This window comes from Plectrocnemia conspersa, unplaced genomic scaffold (genome assembly GCF_051122295.1).
Source record: "Plectrocnemia conspersa isolate PC_06_02 unplaced genomic scaffold, ASM5112229v1 ptg000007l, whole genome shotgun sequence".
Classification (NCBI taxonomy): Eukaryota; Metazoa; Arthropoda; class Insecta; order Trichoptera; family Polycentropodidae; genus Plectrocnemia; species Plectrocnemia conspersa.
Genome location: NW_028277171.1, coordinates 7,553,822 through 7,576,807, shown reverse-complemented (window position 1 = coordinate 7,576,807; position 22,986 = coordinate 7,553,822). Strand labels below are relative to the sequence as shown.

General features: G+C 30.2%; 1 protein-coding gene across 4 annotated transcripts in view; it reads left to right on the top strand.

Annotated features, from left to right (window-relative positions):
* Window positions 1-22,986, top strand: part of Samuel (SAM-motif ubiquitously expressed punctatedly localized protein) — a 230,096-nt gene that overhangs the window by 11,688 nt on the left and 195,422 nt on the right. Inside the window, exon 1 of one of the 4 annotated variants that reach the window (XM_088188792.1) lies at window positions 14,400-14,555. The exons of 2 other annotated variants lie outside the window; for them this stretch is intronic. In XM_088188792.1, coding sequence (XP_088044918.1) covers window positions 14,525-14,555 — 31 coding nt within the window. In that variant the 5' untranslated portion in view covers window positions 14,400-14,524. Of the gene's footprint in view, window positions 1-14,399; window positions 14,556-22,986 lie in introns of those variants that run through there. One more of the 4 variants, XM_088188791.1, reaches the window with a different exon arrangement.

Sequence of the window (22,986 nt, the reverse complement as noted above, 5' to 3'; positions counted from 1 at the left end):
CGAAAGTTTATCACTTAAATAAGGGTTATTTTTTCTGCTTGATTCATTTTAAAAGATTTTTTTACATTAATTAAAAACTAACGAAATCGGTGGTTTGTTAAAATCAATTTCATAGTACATTAAAAAATGAACATTTTTCTCGTACAAGTGAGCTTAAGAATTAATTTATTCAGAATTTGTGATATGAAGAGTATATATATAAAAAAAAAATTATGATTGACTTAACTCAACTAATTATTTTGTTACAACTGGGTACATAATCATTACATATTTAAATATCGGAATACAGTGGAACGTACAGTATTGACTGTTATTTATAATATAAATAAACTTGGTCAATTTTTGTCGATGTGTATGTAATAAAGTTATTTATTTTTAGTTAAAAATATGTATATAGTTATTTCGGTTCTAATTAAAAAAAATCACGTTAACGCTTGTTAATTTAGTTTATTTAAAAGAATTCAATATAAGCATATAATAGCTAAGCACACACGTACGGATTTGCCCGTCGGACATCTGACGGATTTGTCCGAGCTTGGCCACAGACGAAATTTGTACGAGCTCGAACAAATTCTTATCGGACACAAGATTTACGTGTTTTTATGTGAAATTTTGTTTACAATATATGATGTTTTACTGTCTTTGATAAAAAAAATGGCAAAAAATACATTTTCAACGGTAACAATATTATGTGACCGATGGGTCATAAAGTAATAAAACCTTATTTAGATATTTTAGACAATAAACATACCGATGGCGGCAACTTTGGCACAAATTAATAAAGGCGAGCGGAAATGGCCCAGGTCATAAAATCACTTAAGGGACAAATTTTAACAAAAAATACTGTAAACCATCGGGTGCGAATAACACAATTGCGATACATTTTAATTACCTTTTAATTGACAAAAGCGGAGAGCCGAAGGCTGTCTAAAAATATGCACAATTCCTTCGATACTGTAAACCATATTAAACTTGGATGATTGTCGAAGATAAAAGCAAGAAAAGTTAAATTTATATAGTGCTTAAAGTAAATTCTAAATTTAAATGACATTTATTAATATTAATTATATATACAAATATTCATACATATATGTATATCTATATATCTTGACTTTTCATACATATTCAATAGTGATAATAACTTTAATTTTAATCTAATAAAAACTATATCTTTTATTATATATTACTATATATATTATAGTATTTACGCATATATACATATATACTTATCAAGAGCATCAAGAGTCGATACTTATATCATACAGATCCGTCTGTTGTCTGTCCGTTTTCCAAACAGATCTGAGCAGAGATCGCGCTCGCGTAAACAGCCGTTTACAGTGATTTTTGTTAAAATTTGTCCCTTAAATAATTTTATGACCCGGGCCTTTATTAATTTGCGCCAAAGTTGCCGCCAACGTCTTTTTTCAAAGTTTTATTAACTTATGACTCATTTCTATTACATTACTATACAATAGAAAAAAAGTATATAAATATAAGATGCACTTAGACTCTGGATACGTAAATATTACATATATAAATACATAATAAAAAATATAATTTTAATTATACTAAAATTAAAGTTATTATCATTATTGAAAATGTATGAAAAGATCAAGATATATACATATATGTATGTATATATTATTATTATTAATAAATGTCATTTAAATTTAGAATTTACTTTAAGCACTATATAAATTTAACTTTTCTTCTACAATACTCCAAGTAGAGCTCATATGGCATCTCAGCTTCAATAAAATTGAAAGCCAATCAGATAAAATTGATTTTTCTTCTGACATTCTTCGATAGAGAGTTGAATATGGTTAACAGTATCGATGTGAAATATGGTTTACAATATCGATGGAAATATGCATGTTTTTTAAGCAACACTCGACTCTTGCTCTTGCCAATTGAAAGCTAATTAAAATGTATCGCAATGGTGTTATCTTCACCCGATGGTTTACGGTGTTTTTTGTTTGTCCCTTAAGTGATTTTATGACTCGGGCCTTTGCTAATTTGCGCCTAAGTTGCCGCCAACGTCTAAAATAAGATTTTGGCGATGTTTTATTACTTTATGACCCATAGCAAAAAAAAACGGTCAAGTGAAAGATTTCTGTTACATCACTATACAATAGAAAAAATAATATAAATTAAAAATGCACTTGTATGATATAAGTATCGACTCTTGATGCTCTTGATAAGTATATATGTATATATGCGTAAATACTATAATATATATAGTAATATATAATAAAAGATATAGTTTTTATTAGATTAAAATTAAAGTTATTATCACTATTGAATATGTATGAAAAGTCAAGATATATAGATATACATATATGTATGAATATTTGTATATATAATTAATATTAATAAATGTCATTTAAATTTAGAATTTACTTTAAGCACTATATAAATTTAACTTTTCTTGCTTTTATCTTCGACAATCATCCAAGTTTAATATGGTTTACAGTATCGAAGGAATTGTGCATATTTTTAGACAGCCTTCGGCTCTCCGCTTTTGTCAATTAAAAGGTAATTAAAATGTATCGCAATTGTGTTATTCGCACCCGATGGTTTACAGTATTTTTTGTTAAAATTTGTCCCTTAAGTGATTTTATGACCTGGGCCATTTCCGCTCGCCTTTATTAATTTGTGCCAAAGTTGCCGCCATCGGTATGTTTATTGTCTAAAATATCTAAATAAGGTTTTATTACTTTATGACCCATCGGTCACATAATATTGTTACCGTTGAAAATGTATTTTTTGCCATTTTTTTTATCAAAGACAGTAAAACATCATATATTGTAAACAAAATTTCACATAAAAACACGTAAATCTTGTGTCCGATAAGAATTTGTTCGAGCTCGTACAAATTGCGTCTGTGGCCAAGCTCGGACAAATCCGTCAGATGTCCGACGGGCAAATCCGTACGTGTGTGCTTAGCTAGTTATATGCAAAAATTTTAAGTAAAATGTAGTTTTCCTAATTATTGTATAAATGTAATATTTTCGTAGCTTTGTTTGCATTTCGAAAGTCAAAATATTTGGATTAAACTCTGGATTTTAGAAAAATGAAAAAAATCTATAAAAAATGGCTAATATTTAAACGTATCACATACAATTATTAATTAGAGGTATGATGTATAATCATACAAATTTTTATTTATCGAGTATTTTTATAAAACAATTTTTGTTAAAAAATACATATTTACAACTGCTTTAATGTTTTACAACAGCCGCTGCATAAGAAAGGGTGGTTCCGTTCCAGAGGTTGAAAATATGCGCGATTTTTTGGAAGCTTTTACTAAAAGTCGGAAGTATTTGAATGGATAAAATTGTATACGATTTCTTTAACTATTGATAACAATAAATTTTATTTTTGGACAAAAAAGACAAGGATGGCCTATTTCACTTTACACGGTATGTTCTTTTTAAAATGTAATTTTAAGAATAATGCACCCACTGTTTTTAAATATGTTATGATTTAGTATTATTTTTTATGGAAGTCCGTTTTCGACGATCGTCCCCTTTTGATTAGGGTAAGAGCACACGAGTGCGGGCGCGTGCCCGCGTATGATTTATGCGCGCGTTCACTAGCTTCCATACAGTTCACGTCCTCTTCGCGCATAATGGCGTGTGTGACCGATTAACGCGGCCATGCCGCACTTACGAGATTCATTACAATCTTTTTTTTAATCACCTTCATCGACAATTGGCTTCCGTAATCAAAAAAGTGAATAAAAACACATGTTGCAATTAACAACAAAATTATTATTTCGGCATTGACGTTGGTTAAAACTGCATTTTTATTGGGTTTCGAAAATAAATTTTGTGTTATCTTTTTGATATTTATAAAAGCCATGGTCGTATAAAAAATAATGGAAAACAGAATATTTCGTAATTGCTGAAATTCCAGAACTAATATTTCTGAGTTAATATTATGCAGCTGTGTACTATGTATTTGCTAGTGGGTATTGAATTGTATTTTTGTTTTAAATCTATTAAAATAATGTTCAATATTTAGTCATTTATTTATTGTGCTCATATTTTTTGAGTATATTGAGATATATTAATTACAATAAAACGTTCTTCCCAAAATTAAAATTTTAATTTGATTTTTTGACGAATTTTTCTCCAATTGGATAAAGATAGTATAAAAAAAATATACATATAATTAATTATACTTTTTTGGTATTAGGGAAAAGTATATATTACGAACTTTGGTTAAATTATATATAAATAACACATGTTAAATAAAATTAGGCTAAAATAAAATGTTTCTATTTTTTTTAAATAAGTTCATATATGTATAGATAATTTTATAAATGTATCCACATGTAACACAAGTTCAATAATTATTTTAAAAACTGTTAAAATAATTTCAAATAATAATTTAATTGCTATTGAATGTCCCGTTTCCTGTGTATATAAATGATAAATTAGATTATATATGCATTATTAAATAATTGCCCAAATTGCATAAAATAATAAAATTATATGATTGTAAAAATGTTTGCTTTCAATTAGGGGTAAAGGGTTAAAGAAAGTTTAGACTAGAATCTTTGTCATCGAATTTTTGGAAAATTTTCCTCGTTCTATATTTAAATTGTATACACAAGAAATCGGTATATAATTAAATATATATTTTTTGATTAAGAAGATAGTTTATATTATTAGCTTAAGTTAAATTCTATAGCAATAGCATATTTTAAATAAAATTTTGTTAAAATGAAAAGATTCTGTATTTTTTTATAAATAAATACATATGTATATAGAGCAATTTCTAGAAGTATCCATTAGAGTCTCCAATTCGAGTAATCGAGTACTCGATACTAAAGTATTTTTGTCTATTTTTCAAGTACTTGATAATCGAGTATTTTGAAAATTACTCGATTAATACTCGAAATTAAAAAAATTTGAAATATTTCAGAAACAAAAATAACTTTAACTCGCTTGCTTGCTTTTATTTGGCGTTTATGCCCGAAGTCCCGAGTTAGAGCGGTTACTATCAGGTATAATTTTTTCATAGTTCCATAGTTGCATAGTTCCGGTCGTCGGCTATGTTAGTGGGTACGACGGAGAAATTTCTTTTGTGTTTTCTGTTCGACAGTCCCGACTTATCTAATTTATGGCAATGAACAATATGAAACATCAACAACAACAAAAATTTAGGTTTTATGACTATGCAGTTGTAGCGTAAAGTGTTGTAAATTGTTTATACTGATCCCTCAGCTTAAAATATAAATCAAAACAATTGTGTGTTTTAAAGGCATTTAAAGTAAAGTCAGTTCTTTGCGAACCGTTTAGCTCTAGAGTGAAAGGGATTCACCCAAATACATCTTCGAAGGATATAGATTTAAATTCTTCGCATTAATCAGAAGGAGTAGAATATTGTATATTGTTAAGAAAAAAAATCTATTCAAGAAGAATTACAAAATGCTATTTTGTCAATAGTCGAAGGAAATAAGAGAAAATCAGAGAAGGGAATGAAAGAAGAGAACATAAAAAGAGAGTTCAAAAAATTTTATATCTATAAAAAGCGAACAGATATAAATTAGAAGCCTTATCCAACGCGTTAATGACAATAAGATCAACATCAACAACAACGGAAAGGGTTTTTTTCCATAACGGGAATAATAAAACCAAAGGTTAGCAGTAATATTAAATTCGAGAGACTTTTTGCATATTGTTTTTAAAAAGTATGTTCGTGAAGTTAAAATAATTGTAAAAATTAACATACTAAGTATTTTATTTATTTATTTATATGTGCACGAATTTGGTAAATACTCGAAAGTACTCAAGTACTCGAGTAGTTGATGGTTCGAGTAATTGGAGACTCTAGTATCCACATGTTACACAAATTCAATATTTATTTTTACAAATTTTCTCAATTGTTTCAAATTATAATTTAATTGATATTTAATGTCTCGTTTCCTGTGCATATAAATGAGTAATTGGAATATATATATTATTAAATTATTGCCCAAATTGCATTAAAAAATAAAACTATATGATTGTAAAAATGTTTGATTTCAATAAGGTTAGAAAAGGTTTAGCCTGGAATTTCTTTGTGTTCTTAGTTTTTGACAAATTTTCCTCCGCGTAGATGCAGATAATATAAACAGAAATTAATAATATAATAATTTATATATTTTAGTAATTAGGGAAATAGTTTATATTATAATCATAAGTTAAATTCTATATTAATAATATATGTTAAATAAATTTAATGTATACATATATATTTATATTTGATCAGACGTATGTTTGTATTCAATTGTGTATACTATCATTTTACTAATACATAAAACACTCAGATAGGTATATAACGCTTGAAGTTAGCCGCAAATGAGATAATATAAAAATTTAATGTTTTAATAACATATCTAAACTTTTTTGTATTTCACCATTGTTGTATAAGTCAAGTCGATACAATATATATATATATATAACATTATAGAAAGGAATATTTAACTAAGATTTTACTTGGTTGTACAATATATTACTGACCGCTAAAATGATAACATATTGTCTCATTGTATCAAATACAACAAATATATAAAATACAATAATATTATTCACACGTTAAGGAGCATTAGATTCAGAATTTGTGTGTTTTTTAATTTAAATTAATATATTTGAGGAGATTAGGAAAATCTAGAAAAAAACCCAAAAACCAATTCGAGCATTTTTTGTATACTTATTTAATCAGCAACTAAAACTAAAAGATTTCTTAATACCTAATACAGGCAGCCCTCGACTTTCGCACATAAATGTGTGCGAATGTTGAATGTACGAAAGTCGAGGAAAGTAAAAAAATTGAAATTTTATGTATTTTAAAATATTTATTTATCAAGTAAATATAAGATGTTTAAGAGGCGTTTAAGAGACACGTTTAAGTGGGGTTTGCATTGGTTTCCTTTGAAAAGTTATCAAGAGATAACTGTTTTCCACTATTCTTTTTCTTTTCTTCATATAGTATTTTATAACATGCAATGTTTTTATTGATCGCCCCACGCACTTGAGATATGCGTTCTCCATTAGGATCACAATCTTCCATAATATTTAAAAATTTGTCAAGGTGCGTGAAGGCTTCATTAATATTTTTCATTGTTAAAAAGTTTTCCAAAATAAACCTGTCTCATCTACATTAATTATTTGGCTAGAGGAATATTCTACATCTTCAATAATTTTGGATAATTAGGAAATAAATTCTTTTGCAACATCTTTATCCGCATCAGCCGATTCTCCAGTAAATTGAATATTATGAAAAGAATACCTCATTTTAAAATTGTAAAGCGAACCGTTACTTGCTCGAAAAACCGTGTTTAAATATTTTTTTAATCTATCCTTCTAATCTTTGTGCAAACTAAGAGCTTTTGCTTGAATAATTGAAATACTCAGAGGGACATCTTTTTGATGACAAAGATTTTCCATTTCATCCATGTTTTTTTTTGCTGTGTTTTTTTTGGAAACATATCATTAAAGATTGTGGAAATATATCTTTATTTTCCACAATTTTGAACGTATTCTTTAATTATATTTTTATTTTGCAAAATTGAACATATCGTAGACCTGTTTGTATCATACGAACGTCAGATTGAAGCAAAAGATTCACCGCTATCAGAAGGTTTTTAAAAAAATTAAATTTAAAAAAATGTTTTTTTTAAATGTGCGAAATAGCGAATTGTGCGAAAGTCGAACGTTCGAAAGTCGAGGGCCGCCTGTACATACATATATACGTTCTAGCTCAATTTTAATTAATTAACATAATATTCATTTGTGAGATTACGAAAATCTAGGATAACCTAATTTGTAATGATTAATCGGAATAATAATTATATAATAATTTTTAATTCCGATCTCACCAACACAATAAAAATCACTGGTTTTCATATAAATACCTACATATGTTGTTATGTATGATATGCATTATATGATTTTCTTTATAAATCAAGTTGAAACTCATCGTTTTTTTTATTTTTATTATTTTTATAAATTTATATTATTATAAAAAAACTTTTGAATAAATATAAAAATTATATTAAAAAGTTTCAGATTTTTTGTGTAAACCATATAGCACGCTTGGTGTAATCTAGAATATATATTTTATGTACTGAATCTGTTGTGGTTTTCTTGTAAAAATCCAGTGGTAGTTTCCCATGACGATTGTATGGTATGTGGTTTTGATAATTGTCCCTTTACATTATTATTCGATACGTAGATATTTGTGCGTTATGGTTATGGTTTCGCGATTACAAGATCAAATGGGCAGATTCATAAAATCCCACGATAAAAATCGACTAGCTCATATACGTTCAATATAAAAAGATATTACTTTATATATTAATATAAAAATAAACGTATGTACATATATTTATATTTAAACATATTTAAAGAAATTGCTTCATCTACTTTTTGTGTTTAATAATTTTAATATATAAACTTTACCATAAAAATGTCGGTTATAAGAAATAGTATCTCATATTGTTCACATGGTCATTATAAAGAAATTTCCCACGAAGAAAAAAACAGTACATCCTCGAAGTACGTGAACTGCGACAAATGCGAGGACCAAATTAATAGTACGCAATATGTAATCGCGATACGGTATTGCACACAATCTCTAAATTACATATAAATACACCACCTTACCTTTAATGCGATGTAGAGATTCTCAAACTGTCGTTAGTAAATTTATTATTTATAAAAAAACAAACATTTACTTACTTATATTATATGCTTCTTCACGTATGATTCAACAAACAGGTCGAAAGGTTAAAGTCGCAAAGTTGGAGTCAGCATCCAAAGTCTTATCAGATGCAGTGTTGCGACAACTTTACGATTGTGCGATTTTAGATGAATCAAAAAAATGTCAACGTAAATATGGCAATTTGTACGAGATTTTGTCTCCGTACATTTTACAGAAATCGCTTCATTCTCTTCTGCGAATTTACAAAAAACAATGGACTTGTACCTCCTATTAAATAGGAACTTTTCTTTTTTTCCAAACAATGAGACAATTTTTGGACCGTTATTATTGTCTCTTTTATAAGGGTTATTACTTTAATTTTTCACGGGTATAACGATGCAATAATTTAACGTACTTTTTTGTGGTAAATGTCTTCTTTTAAGGTTATACAATGATTTAACTATAATTAAAAAAAATACGTTAAATAAAAATCTCTGAAAATAGGCAACTTTAAAAAGTCACTTAAAATAGGCAACTTTAATAAATGTATAAAGCTGCATTAATTTTATGAGAATTAAAAGGTTCGTAGCATTTCAATAGATACCATAATCACAAAAAAACTCATCTATGCATATTTCGCAGAATACCACTCCCCATAATAATAGACTACCAGATTGGCTTCGTTCAAAAAATATTTTTTATGACCTTATCACTTTTTTTGACCACCGCCACCTACCGAACGGCTCCCAAACGAATACTCCGTGGGAATGTTCATTATCAATGATGAGTAGGCGTTTCGTGTGGTCTCACTACCACCGAATCTTCATCCACACAGAAGACCTTTTCGATGTCGCCACAAAATATATCCAATAATTGTTCGATAATGTGTGTTTATAGGTACCGAACTATTCTAAAGAGTATTTATGTGGGGAAGAGCTGGGTTAGACGAGACATTTATTTTTGATCACAAATTAAACTTATAAAGTATTATTAAAATTATACATGAAAATTACAAGTTTATTCAGAATTTCTGAATTTATTATGTTAAAATCAAAACCTAACCTATACGAATATAATGGTATAATGGTAAATTTGGTTAGGTTAGGTTTTGGTTTGAACATATTTAATTCAGAAACGCGCGAATTCAATGGTTTTAATTAAGGCGCGCATGCGCGCACAGACAGATCACAGTAGTGTCACACTTTTGGGGTATAAAACCGGTGGTTGCACCCTGCTAATTAGCAAGTAACTTATTTTATTTCAGATCTTTGTCAGCTTCAAATCAATTTTTTAATTAAAAGGATGTGATGGATATCTAGCCCGTCTTTCCTCTACATACTATGATGACTCAGCGTATTCAAGTAGTAATTATTTATTAGTTAATAATAATCGAGAATATGTAAGTGTGTGGGTTGTTCGCTCGAATCGACGGTGACAAACAAAATACGTATTACATTGACCTATGACCTTGTGGACCCCATGACCTTAGACCCGTGCGGGTTCCTGTAAATGAGCGTACACAGCTTGTCACATATTATTATAGACTTGTCTATTATACGCGCATAATTGATCTTAAGTTGTTCAAGGACGAATTAAAGATTTTATATTTCTATTGAATATAAAGTCATCTTAATGTGGTATTTAGGTGACCAGATGCGGAAGCAAAAAAATATCATCATGGAAATTTTTGCCCGTGGAGGACAAAGAAAAACAGATTGCTGCGGTTGTTAAAAATTGTTCAAGGAAGACAAAGAAAGATAAAAAGAGGACGAATAGAGGACAAAGGAGGACAACATTTTTGAAGAGGACGCTAGTTACACGTGAAGTTTCACAAGGTGCGTCTGTAGGCTCCAAGCGTTTCTGAAGTTCAGCTCTGGACTCCGGGCGTCGAGCTGGACTAGTGGATACAAAGAGAGAAGCGGCAGTTTCTGCGATCTTAAATCGTTTGAATTTGTTTCTTCTTAGTTAAAGTTCGTACGAACCTATTAGGTCCAAGTTGGAGAGCTCTTAATACCTTGAACTTTGAAGTTCAAGTGTGAATTTCAGTAGAAGTGTCTGACGAAGTCTCAGAGGAAGTGATTATTGGTTGCTAGCATTACCGTATTTAGTTAGATTCATGGCCCTCCTTCAAAGAAAATTTTATATTTTGACTCTTTTCGATGGGACGATCAACAAAAGTGTGGCGAGTTTTTAAGCAAATTGCTGTTGGCCGCTACAGCAGATTACGCACGGCCGTTATGATGGCAATCCCGAATGCACGCGTACGCACTTTGTGATTTAGTCTGCTAACATGTTTTTTCAATGTGGTATTTCATTTTGTATCATTGTTAAAACCAGTCTTTGTATATCGCATGCTGAACTGGTCCTTTTGTCATATTTAATAACATAATGTATTCTCTCCGTTGAGGGGTAGAATTAAAAATAGAAGGGTGCGTCAATTGATGAACCTAACAGGTTGTATTATATATTTATTGTATCGAATCAAATTATATGTCAAAACTTGACACTTCCATTACTTCGCTTTCGAATTGGAATAAAGGTGAGTTCAGATGTACTCGAACTAAGCTGAGATGATATTTAAAAGACCGAGAATAGCAGCTGCTTTCCACGCACACCATTACTGCACAAATTTTACGGTGAATTTTCAAACAACAACGTTGATCGTAGACTTCATATTGTTCTCAGCATTATCGACATTATCAGCATGTTAGAATTGACCCACGAACTTTATAAAAGTCAACTCAGAGATGTAAAAGATCGACGATCACTGACATGTAGAATGTTTACTATACACGCGTACATCGTGGTTAATGTAAAATACATGTGAACTTTGTAAGGTTGGGGTCAGGTCACAGGAGTCATCGTGAGATTTTTAGAAATTGAAGATCACGATCGACTTTGGCTATAGAATGTTTCATAGTTAGTTCATAGACAATATAAGATTTTTACATGAAAGTGCATCGACTTCATCGAGCGAACAGGAGATATTCCAAAAGTTAACACAGTTCAATCATAAAGTGTCAGAGTTTATCATGAATCTAAAATTAATAAATATTATATAGTGTATTTTTATTGTTTACCGTTTGTGCATGTTGGCATGAAGAGGATAAGAGCGACGACTAAACAGCCATCAATTGTGCATTCGATCGCGTGCGATCGAAAGAGACAGATGGATGTTTCACATGAGCGTTTTGAGCTTTGAGGTCACAGGTCATGTGTCGCGGCCGGCGGCCGGCGGCCGTGACCTCGTGACATAAGCGCACGGGGCCGCACTGAGAATGTGTTCATTGTAAATTAATACATACATTTTATATACATAAAAAGGCTAAGAATATTAGAGATAACTCGACAATCATCGTTTTAAAAATCGGCGGTGGGGTTAGGTTATTAAGTGGTGGGAGTTTAGGAGATCACATGTTATGCGTTGGGTTTGCCTTTTATACTCGTAATATTTTAAAGTTTATTTTCGTGTAACCGCAACATTTTTTAATTTTAAAAGTATTTACGGATGGATTCTAGAATCGGTTTTTTACTATTTCATACTTCAAAGATTAGGAATTTTATTATTAAATAAAAATGTCACCTTATTGCATACTCGTTATGTCATTAACGGCTCAAATTAATACTTAAAAATGTTATTATATATGTACTAGTTTTCATATTCGTAATTTGACTATATAAAATGCTTTTGTTGAATATGTTTTGAATGCTTCACTTGGAAAATATGGATATTGGAAAATAAAATTGCCCATGAGAGAAGCATGCGAATTTATATTATTGAGTAAGTATTAACATAATTAATACTTACTTTTATTACCAGATTGACATACTCAGTTGGTTCAGATTTACCCCGTTGTAATGCATTGAGCTTACGCCTGTCAGGTTACAACAGAAGATTTAGTAAAAAATAAAAATAAAAATAATATACAATAATACAATATTATAATTTATTTCTTAATTCACAAACGTGTTTCTTAATTCCAAGCAAACGCGCTACATTTTTATTTTGCCAGATTGTACAATATTCCCCTGGCCGTACTCGTTTTCTAATACCTATCTATCCATAAATGACCTATATTTCTAATATTAAATCTATGTACATATTTATTTATTATTAAATACTTATTGAAATAATCTGATAACATATTATTTTATAACTTATATTTAAATACTAAAACAATAGAAAATCTATTTTTATTTAAAATTACTCTCATTGTCCTATTTTTAATTTTATAAAACATCGTTTTATTTCAGTTCTTAGGCATATATCATATTTTTGCACAATAATTGAGTAAGGCAATATAATAATTTTGTAGATTATTATTTTTGTATTTATACTAAACATGTTAACTATGTTTTTTAATTATGTAATTACAATGTTTCTTAAAAAAATTTTTTTCTACAATTACTTCTAAATATTTTATATTATCACCTATTTCTATAATAGAGTTACCTATAACTATTTTTATATTGTTATTTAACATATCTTTATAATTAATAATCAAACATTTAGTTTAAGGACATTATTTTTTATTCATTTGTCAATTTTATTAACCAGTTTACAAGAAAATACTTATGTTTATTTAAAATTTAATTGATTCAGTGATTTTGTTTTTTTTGTTACGTCAGGGTCATTACTTTTTGCTTATGAAGCCAAAGGGGTGTACTTTTGCAGTAAAATAGACGCCGTAAAAGATATTAACAGTTTATTTATTAGATACAATTTACCGCAACAAAAAATATTGGAATAAAGCTTATACTTAAGGCACTTTTTTTTTTGTCAATTTTTCGAGACAGTGTTTCGAGCTGTATATGAACAAATTTCATTGCTTCTTGACCATATTTCTAAAATGTGATTACGCCTTAAGATAATAAACAATCTATGTGGCTTCTTTAGGCGATCGGTAATCAAGGGGTTCAAAAATATTTTTGTAATATGGGTGATATATATTTTTTCATTGTTCAAGTTGTAGTTATTGTGACCTTTTAATTTGTTAATAATGTTGCAAATGGTCAGGTTCTTCAATGCATTTTGTATAAAAAAAAAAGATTACGAATCCATTGTTTAGTTCTCATCTCATTAAGAAATACTTTTAAATAAGTTTTGTATTAGTTCCAAGTGTTCGCAGTTATTTATTCTCAAAATAGATGACAGAGAATTGTATATCTCAACCCGATATTGCTAAAACACTTCCTATAAAATTATAAGTTTTTAAGAATATTGGCATCTACTTTCTTCTTCCAGATGGTATATAAGCAAAGAAAGTTTGTAATAGTATAAATTTTATGGTGAAAAATATCTGGCACGTACACCAACCCATAGTTACAATTATTGCCATTTAAATGCAAGACCTTACAGTGGACTTTTTCTTTCTTCCAGAAAAAGTGTAACGTCTCATCTTAGTTTTAACAAGCACTTACAGACTTTTCTTCTTAAAATTCAGCGTACTTCTGTATGATATTATTTTGCTTTTTACATAATATTCTACTACATATAATTAGATTATGATAGAAATTTACTATTGTCAGCAGTTTATTAACATATTTTTATATTGAATTCATAAAAATTAAGTATCGATAGTCGTTTTTATATTTATACTAAATCTAAATTTTAGAAGGTTCTGAGTTCTGCCCTGAACTCACCTCTTCACCCCGCCTGCCTCCTACTTGAGCACTACTCCTTTTGTTAGTGAAGTCAGTAACCGATCGCAACTTCGACGCGCAATGTTTTGATCGTTTACAAACATAAATAATAACCATAACTATTGATTGGAAAAGTTCCATTGTGATTTTAATATAAAAATAAATAGCAGGAGATTGATTTTCAAATATGACGGAAGATGTATATTCTAGCGACGATGGTGAGTGATTTTTTTTAATTAAAAAATATTAACACCAGTTAAGCAGTAAGACACTTATTATCAGTTGTCGTGGGCTTAAATATTACATAAGAGAAGCAATAATTTATATTGTGTTAATAAAATCATAATCTTTCTAATCATAAGAATAAATATCGAAATGTTCTTTTAAAAAATACTACTTGGTATTCTACACCGGAAAGAATGTACTGTGTTTTTTCGGAACATTAGCTTATTAGAGCAATCGAATATGAATTAACTATAATGAGTATAAAATTACTCATTATTGTATTTATATTGTTATTATCATGTCCTGTGAATTTCATTAGTCTTCAACACAATTCCCGAGCATCATAAAAGGTGGCATGGACAATTTCCAAACTCGTTACTTAACATTCATATAATAATTATTCTTCAGCAAAACGATCTGCGGTCGTTCATATTTTTTTTCTTCTTCTTCTTCTCCTCCTTCTCTTCTGCTGGAATGATAACCCCTCACCATAATTTGGTCGGTTAAGTTTCTTTTTCGGTGGTGAGAGCGAAGCAAGAAGAAGTCGAAAGGCCAAATAGCTCTACTCATTCATCGTTCGACTCCATCTGGCTATTCATAAAGAATTTGATCAACCTTTCAATCATCGTAGATAGAAGAACGAAGATTGAAACGTGAACATACACATTAAAACTACGCTGTATACGTATATGTTCATTATGTAGCATGCATGTGTTTAAATCATAAAGTTTTGCGAAAGGCAGACGTTTTCAACCATACTAATATTTTAATGAATTATGTATGTACTTATTTAAAATTTTTACTTAAGCAGAATAGATCCATAATTTAAATCAGCCTCAAACTATTATATATACTATATACAAATGAAAAAAAATAACTGTAAATGAATAAGGATATTTTAATGGTCTATTACGTACATTCGAAATCGTATATTAAAAGATATTATATAAATATAAATATTTTTTAATGTCAATTCAGTGGTTAGATGTTTTTGTGGTGTAACCTCAAAAAAGTCATACCATTATTTGCTATTTACCATTTAATAAATAGTAATGATTGTTTCTTATAATATATGTGCAACAAATTATACTGAATTTATTTTAAATTAGCGAAAATATATTTAGTTTTAATGTTAATTAAAGAGCTGAAATTTAAAATATTATTCATTAATTATAATAATTATAATTATAATCGAAAGGTATTTTAAAATCTTAAAAAATGAAGGTGTTTGAAGAAGTTCATGGAACGAAGTAGTAGTCCGAAGTAGTGGAATCGAGTGTGTAGCGCGTAATATACACCGCCGTGTGCGGTGCATATTACGTTGAAGGGGGTAGTTAGAACGCGGCTTTTTTTTTAGACAGCTGCTAGGTTCGTAGGCACAGTTCGTGGGATTTAAAACGCGCGTCGGGTGTGTATCTCTACTAGTATTGTGTATGAATTAGTTAAATATCGAATAATACTTAAATAGTCAACAGGATGATTTAGTAAATTGATATCGGTAGCAACGAAGTTTTTTTCCAATATAAATTTTATATAAATTTTTTTCCAATAAGTTCATTATATGAATGCATTGTCACCTCAGGAGTACCTCAAGGTTCTAATCTCACCTCAATAATGTTTTATCTGCTTAATATTGATATTAATAAAGTTATTTGTAATTCCTAATTTCCAGTATTACTTAAAATTGATTATACCGAGGATTGTAAAAATTTCAATTTGATGTTGAAAAGTCTAGAGCAAGTACACCACTAACAATTTATTATAAAATGGATAGCAATGTGCTTTATCCATACAGTAGTAGTAACATATGGTCATATTTCAAGAGGGCTATAGATTCCATCAGAATATAAAAAATATATACAACAAAGTTATAAAAAACATATGCAATAAACAATAAGCATATAGTGCTCTTGAGAAAATCAATTGAGAAGCTCAAAAGTACTGTTTGCTTTGTATAATGAGCAGTATCCTCGAGTATGCTTTTCTGGTCTGATAGGCAAAAAATACAACCGACAAACTTTTATTAGAAGAGGTCAAAAAAAGAGTTCTCAGATAGTTGTACATGAAGAAATATACATATTATCCACTTTTATTTCCATAAGGTATACTGATATATGATTCACTCGAGTCGCGTCAACGAGTGTACTTGTGAAAAGCACTTCAAGTTGCTCTTAGGGAATATTCCCAATCTGGAGTTTCTGGAAAATCGTCGGTTTAATCAGTTCTCGAGTATTGTTTGAAGTACCGCATGCAAGAAAAATAGTATTAGACAACTCTCCAATAAGTACAGCTATCCGATTTTGCTATCATCTATCGGATAGTATTGATTTGTTCTCATCTAGGTACTCACACTTGTTGGATGTATTATAGCTATTAATGTCTTAATGTAAATATTACTATTTGTATTTTTTCTGTGCAGGTTGCATTGGTGTAAAGTTGTTATGCCCTGCAAATATATTTTAATAAATATATAAATAGCATTATGTTAATAATAATACTTCTGAATATATATTGACGCATTAGAAAACTTGTTATAAAAAATATATAAAACAAATATGTATGATTTTGGGCTAATTATAAACCTGTCCCTAGTTAGTTATTATAGTCATATTTGTAAATATTTATATGCGTTTATTAGGTAGCAAATCAAAATTATAACGCGTGACCCCTGGTTGGCGATCCCTGGCGGGGGCCGAGGCAGGTCACGCTGCTACCGCAGGTAACTTGGCAGCGACAGGTGATTTGTGAGGTATCTCGCTGGTCGGCGAGCGTTCATGACCGGACGGGCAAAAAATATTACCGAACGACCATTTTGGTAGTCGAGCCATAACTCCGACATCGGATTTTAATTAATACCACCATCACCACCACCGCTGAAACCACCATTACAACATTTGGCGGTGATTTAACCCCGCGATCACCATCAAGAATGAAAATTCTCTTAGCGTGAGATTCTCCCGGCAAGGGTCAAGAATTTGCGGACGTTGACATAACAAATAAAATTAAAATAAAAAACAGGAAGCCATAGATTGCATCCTTACCGAGTGAAAAAGGTTAACCGCAAACGTCCGCACAAGGTGTGCGTCGCTCATTGTTTGGTCAATATATGGTGGTGATAGATTGCCATCGCGTATTCAACGCAGTATGATTTATTCACATTTTATATGTAATGATTCCGTAATGACTAATATTCTAATTTGTAATCTAAGACTTAATAAATAATTATTTTTATTGCGGATGTCTCCTTTCTACTGCTTGTAAGATTTGTTTTATATAAGGCTTGCCGAATGACACTGTGTTGTAATCTATGTAACTCGTATAATCAAATTTACCATAAAACAACTTTTTAATACAATAAAATAAATCGCAAGTTATGATAAACATATACAATAAATACCAAAGCTTTGTATTTTATTGAGAATATAGTAATTTTTAAAATATATATTAGAAAAAATTGTCTTTGATATTTTCTTCAAAATTATGTTGCGTTTGAATAGCACAAGATTAAATAACCTAGAAAAAATAGCGCCGATAAAATATATTTGACAGAGTACCTCACAACAAGATCTATATGGAACTATTAAAAATACCAGTAGTAAAACATTGTTAAAAATATACTATAATATCTAGCGTAAAGGGTTAATAAATAAAAAATATAATCTGTTTTTGTAGAAGTAGTTTTATCGGGGCAAAAATTAAAAAAAAAAATTTACATAAATAAGGTTGTCCAGATAAAATTATTTATTAATTAAATTAAATTAAGTCCATCAGACAATTTTCTTAATTTATTTAAATTAAATGATGACGTAATAGATTACCCAATGCGCTACGATAGTAAAAAAACACATTATTAATATTCCTAGCTTCTAAAAGAACGGCGGTATGATACGAAAATAGATAATATCATAATATCCTCTTATAAAGATTCTAAATTATAAATTTCGATTTTGGAATGCTGCGAACTAAAGTATCAGAGAGACGGATCATCAGAATGAAACGCGTTTCTCATTACAAATCCGAGCATCTTGGAAGATTTATCGCAGACGTCGTTTACGTGTAGAGAGAATCTCTGCTTTAGTGGTTCTCTAGCCATAACGTTCCCACATAGATCGTAGGACTAATATGATGGCAAACGAGATTGAATAAATTAAATAATGTGGCACTTAAAGAGCAGACAGTGAACGCAAGCTCATTTCCATAAATAATTTGAATCACTCTATAGAAAAAAGTAGTAGACCAAATACATCTAAGCAATTTTAAATCAATTGCATGCAGAAGAAAACTTAAATTTGTAACTGCTATATTTACGTTATTAATAAATAACATGAAGAGAGCGAAATATTTTTTCTACAATCGGCCGCCATAGTTCAGATAGTAACCGAGTTAAGTCATCCGAGCAACCGAGTTGTTTTTACTAATATTCTTTTTTTTAATAATCCATAACACGCCTTGTCGAAGGCCTTCTCAAAATCCGTATATTTGTATTCCCGTATTAAATGTATGGGGGCAGGTTTTGTCACCGGTAGATCCCTGGTTGTAAATAACGCATTCAATTGTATATGTATCATCTAATTGGAAAATAAGTTAAAAATTGTTTTAACACTTGAATTAATTTTTTGTTAATTTCTAAATAATTTTAAACTTAAATTTATATTTTATAGCTTAGGTATCTGTAGGATCCGATGTTATAAAAGCAAATTATTAGTTATAAACGAGCTCTATGATCTCAATGCACTTGTATTATTTCAAAGGGAATTGCGGATAGTGATTTACTAGTCCATAAACTTTTTGATCTTCCATTCGATTACAAAGGACCGATCCGCATCTCAGATACGTCCTCAACTTCCTGGAAGTCTCCGAAGCAATATTTGAAGCAACCGCGTCGTCGTATAAGCAATATTTTTTTGCACAACACACGAATCGAAAGTTGTTTCCGATCGGAATCCGATCACGAAACGGTTTTCGCGGGTCACTCTGTGTGTCCAGTCCTGTAAATGGCCAAAGGTAGCCTAAAGGCGAGCAGGTGCAGGCGGCTACTTGAATAGGTCGACCTCTCGCGGCTCTCGCAGATACAGGCCCGAAATGGGAGCAAAAGCAAAACGACCAGATCGCCGAGAGGAGATTGCGAGGCGGAGGCTGCTCCGCGGCCCCCGGAGAGATCGGACCAGATATCGGCGACCGCAGACTCCAATTTACCTTCCAGATGCAATTTGCTCCTTTCGGATCGTGTCAATAGTGTAAAGCTACGGTCGCGACATTAATTAACCGAATGTGACCGACGGTGTTCGACAAGTTGTTATTTATTGCTGGGATGTCTATAAAACAGAACTTCTGGGTATAGAGCTATTATTATTCACATTCTCATTGTAGTAAATCTTCCGCTGTGGCATTTCACACATAAGCCCATTACGTTACAATGTTGTAATAACCAACCCCTTCATGTAGGTATTGAAAAATGCTACATTGAAGCACTCAATGGCATCTATAATATTTACTTTTAATATTTTATTGCTTCAAAAAGAAGTCATTGTATATATAAAAAAAACACCAGATTTTTGAAAACACAAACTATACTATATTTGCGTTAACACAGTCAGTTCCAGAGCTATCCATTTCATCATTATTCATAATTGAGAAAGAGATTACTACTATTAGCTCTATTAGCACACAATACGAATATATGTACATACATACATTCTATATACTTATTTTATTTATTTTATTAATTTATTTAGCTTAATAGCTAATCTTTACATCTAACAAATTTAGTAAACATATATAAAAATATATAAAAAATACATAACAGAAATAAAAAATAAAAATATACAATAATAAAGTCTTAATATTATAATTTATTTCTATATGTACGAAGGTGTTTTTTTATTCCATTTATGAAACCCGTTATATTTTTGCTGTTTCGGATTTCTCTTGGAAGACTATTATATAAATCAAAACCTCCGTACATAATTCCCCTAGCCGTACTCGTTTTCTTATACTTAATTATCTTTAAATTTTCTTTATTTCTAGTATTATATTTATGTACATCTTTATTTCTTATTAAATACTTATTAAAATATTTTGGTAACATATTATTTTCTAACTTATATATAAATACTAAAACATTCATACTTACTATTTCTTGAACATTCAACCATTCTAATCTATCAATCATACTTTTACAATTAGTTAATCTATTTTTATTTAAGATTACTCTCATTGCCCTATTTTGTAATTTTTGCAACATTTGTTAATCTAATTTACTTAACATATTTAATAGTGTTGCACAATAATTAAAATGGGGCAATATTATACTATTGTAATTTTTTTTTTTGTATTTATACTTAATATATTTCGTAATCTAGATAATAAACCTATTTTTCTACTAATTTTTTTTAATATGTAATTACAATGTTCTTTAAAATTTAATTTTGTATCAACAATTATCATTACTCCTGTTTATATCTTAAACAAATTTATAGAAATTCAATTCATTACTACATTATTTATATTTATCAATCAATAGGAGTAACGATATGTATATTGGACGTATATCCGTATCGTGTGCTTTATAGTTAATAGTAGAGACGTAAACCCAAACTTGCCATCTCTTTCTCAATTCTGAAAAATTATGAAATGGATAGCTCTTGAACTGACTGTTAACGCAAATATAGTATAGTAGATACAGTAGGTGATTTGTCATTGTCTACCAGCACTACATTACCATTGAATGATTTATCTCATATTTTCACATACTTTTGCAACGTTTATAGCATTCAAATTTACCTATTTTATTGATTTTTATCATAAGTAATTTATTAATTTTGCACCGATTTGGAATATGAAAGTCGGTACTCTTTTTGATCGTACTTCTTATATATTCGTAACGTTTTCCATTTAATGGCTCTAGAAATCCTTATATAGGTCCGGAACGTTGCGTGAGCGGAGATTCTTCTTCTAAATAGGTCGCTGTTGCATTTTTCAAGAGGGTCCCCAGAGAACTTTATACAATACATGTCAGAGGTTTTCAAGTCATTAAATATTATAAGATTATTGTTCAATTGTTCAACAAATATTGATAATTCCTGATAAATAGCGAGCTGCATTCCAGAAGCTGCATCAATATAAATACATGTATTATATTATAGTTGTGATATAGAAGCTTCCGTTTTGAAAAATTACTGCCATGACTTATCGTCCGTCTTCATCATCGTCCATCATCACTTTAATAAATCATCACTGAATACTATGTGCGTATGCCATATATAATATATACTCAAATGTTCTGTACTATTTTTCGCAATATTTAAAAATATTTTCTAATACTTTTCATACCTAGCGCATTTCAATTTGAAGTCAGTCGATAAATTAGCTTCGACTCAACGCCTATTATAAACTGCGATTCTTATACATCCGCAATATATAGCTAATAAATACCTACAATCTCATACAGATTAGAATCTAATCTATCGGCACAACATAAAAGTCTAGATGAAAATTTCGATATATAATATATGAAGACCTCAAGGCAAGAACTTGTTAACTAACATAGTTATTATATTACACAATGGTTAATTTACTGTAGTTTTTTTATAACAAAAATACAAAGATTCATGTTTGGATTGGTAATTGAAATATAAGCAAAACGGATTGATATAAAATACATAGAGTATTTAATGATTTTTTAAATCCAAACCAAAAACTTAAAGAAAAATAGTACTATACTATTTTAATGTTGCCATAAGTTTAAATATTTTTTCTAAAAAAGTGCGGTAGCGATTCACTTCTGACAAATCAAGACCAGCCTTGTATAAATTGTATAAATTACGAGTCTACATTTTCACTATCAGACAGCCTCCCTCTAATCTCTGACGCGGCGTAAAAGTAAGCACTGTCCAGATGAAATGCAGAGATTGAGACAGCCCGGATTCAGTGGCTGCGCGTGGGTCGAAATTGACGGCTACCGCTTGTCGTAATTAATTCCGAGCGTAGGGTCCGCCACTTTCCTTCGGTTATTAGTAAGTAGTATACTATGTAGTACCCTGCAATACATACATCATCTCTCTCGGTTTCACCTAGCCGACTTTGGTGGTGGAAATTATGGCGATTTTTTTTCGCCGCGAGAGAACCGGTCGCCTCTCCCCGCGGAGGTGGTCGACCAGAGTGGAACAAAAAAGGTCGGACCGGTCGTAGGACAGCAACCGGCCGCTCCACATGAATCACATTTTATCGACATTGTTTTTCATGGACCGCATCACGTCCGACATAACATAGACCAGTACAGTGGCGGTGGTGAGGTGGAAAACGCCATGCGGATGTGGCAGATTTGGTTGTGCCAACTTGGGCGCGAGCTGAGATCAGAGGGTGGAAACTTAAGATCTGGGATTTTTCTAACTAACCATATTAATAGTTAGATTATTTATTAAG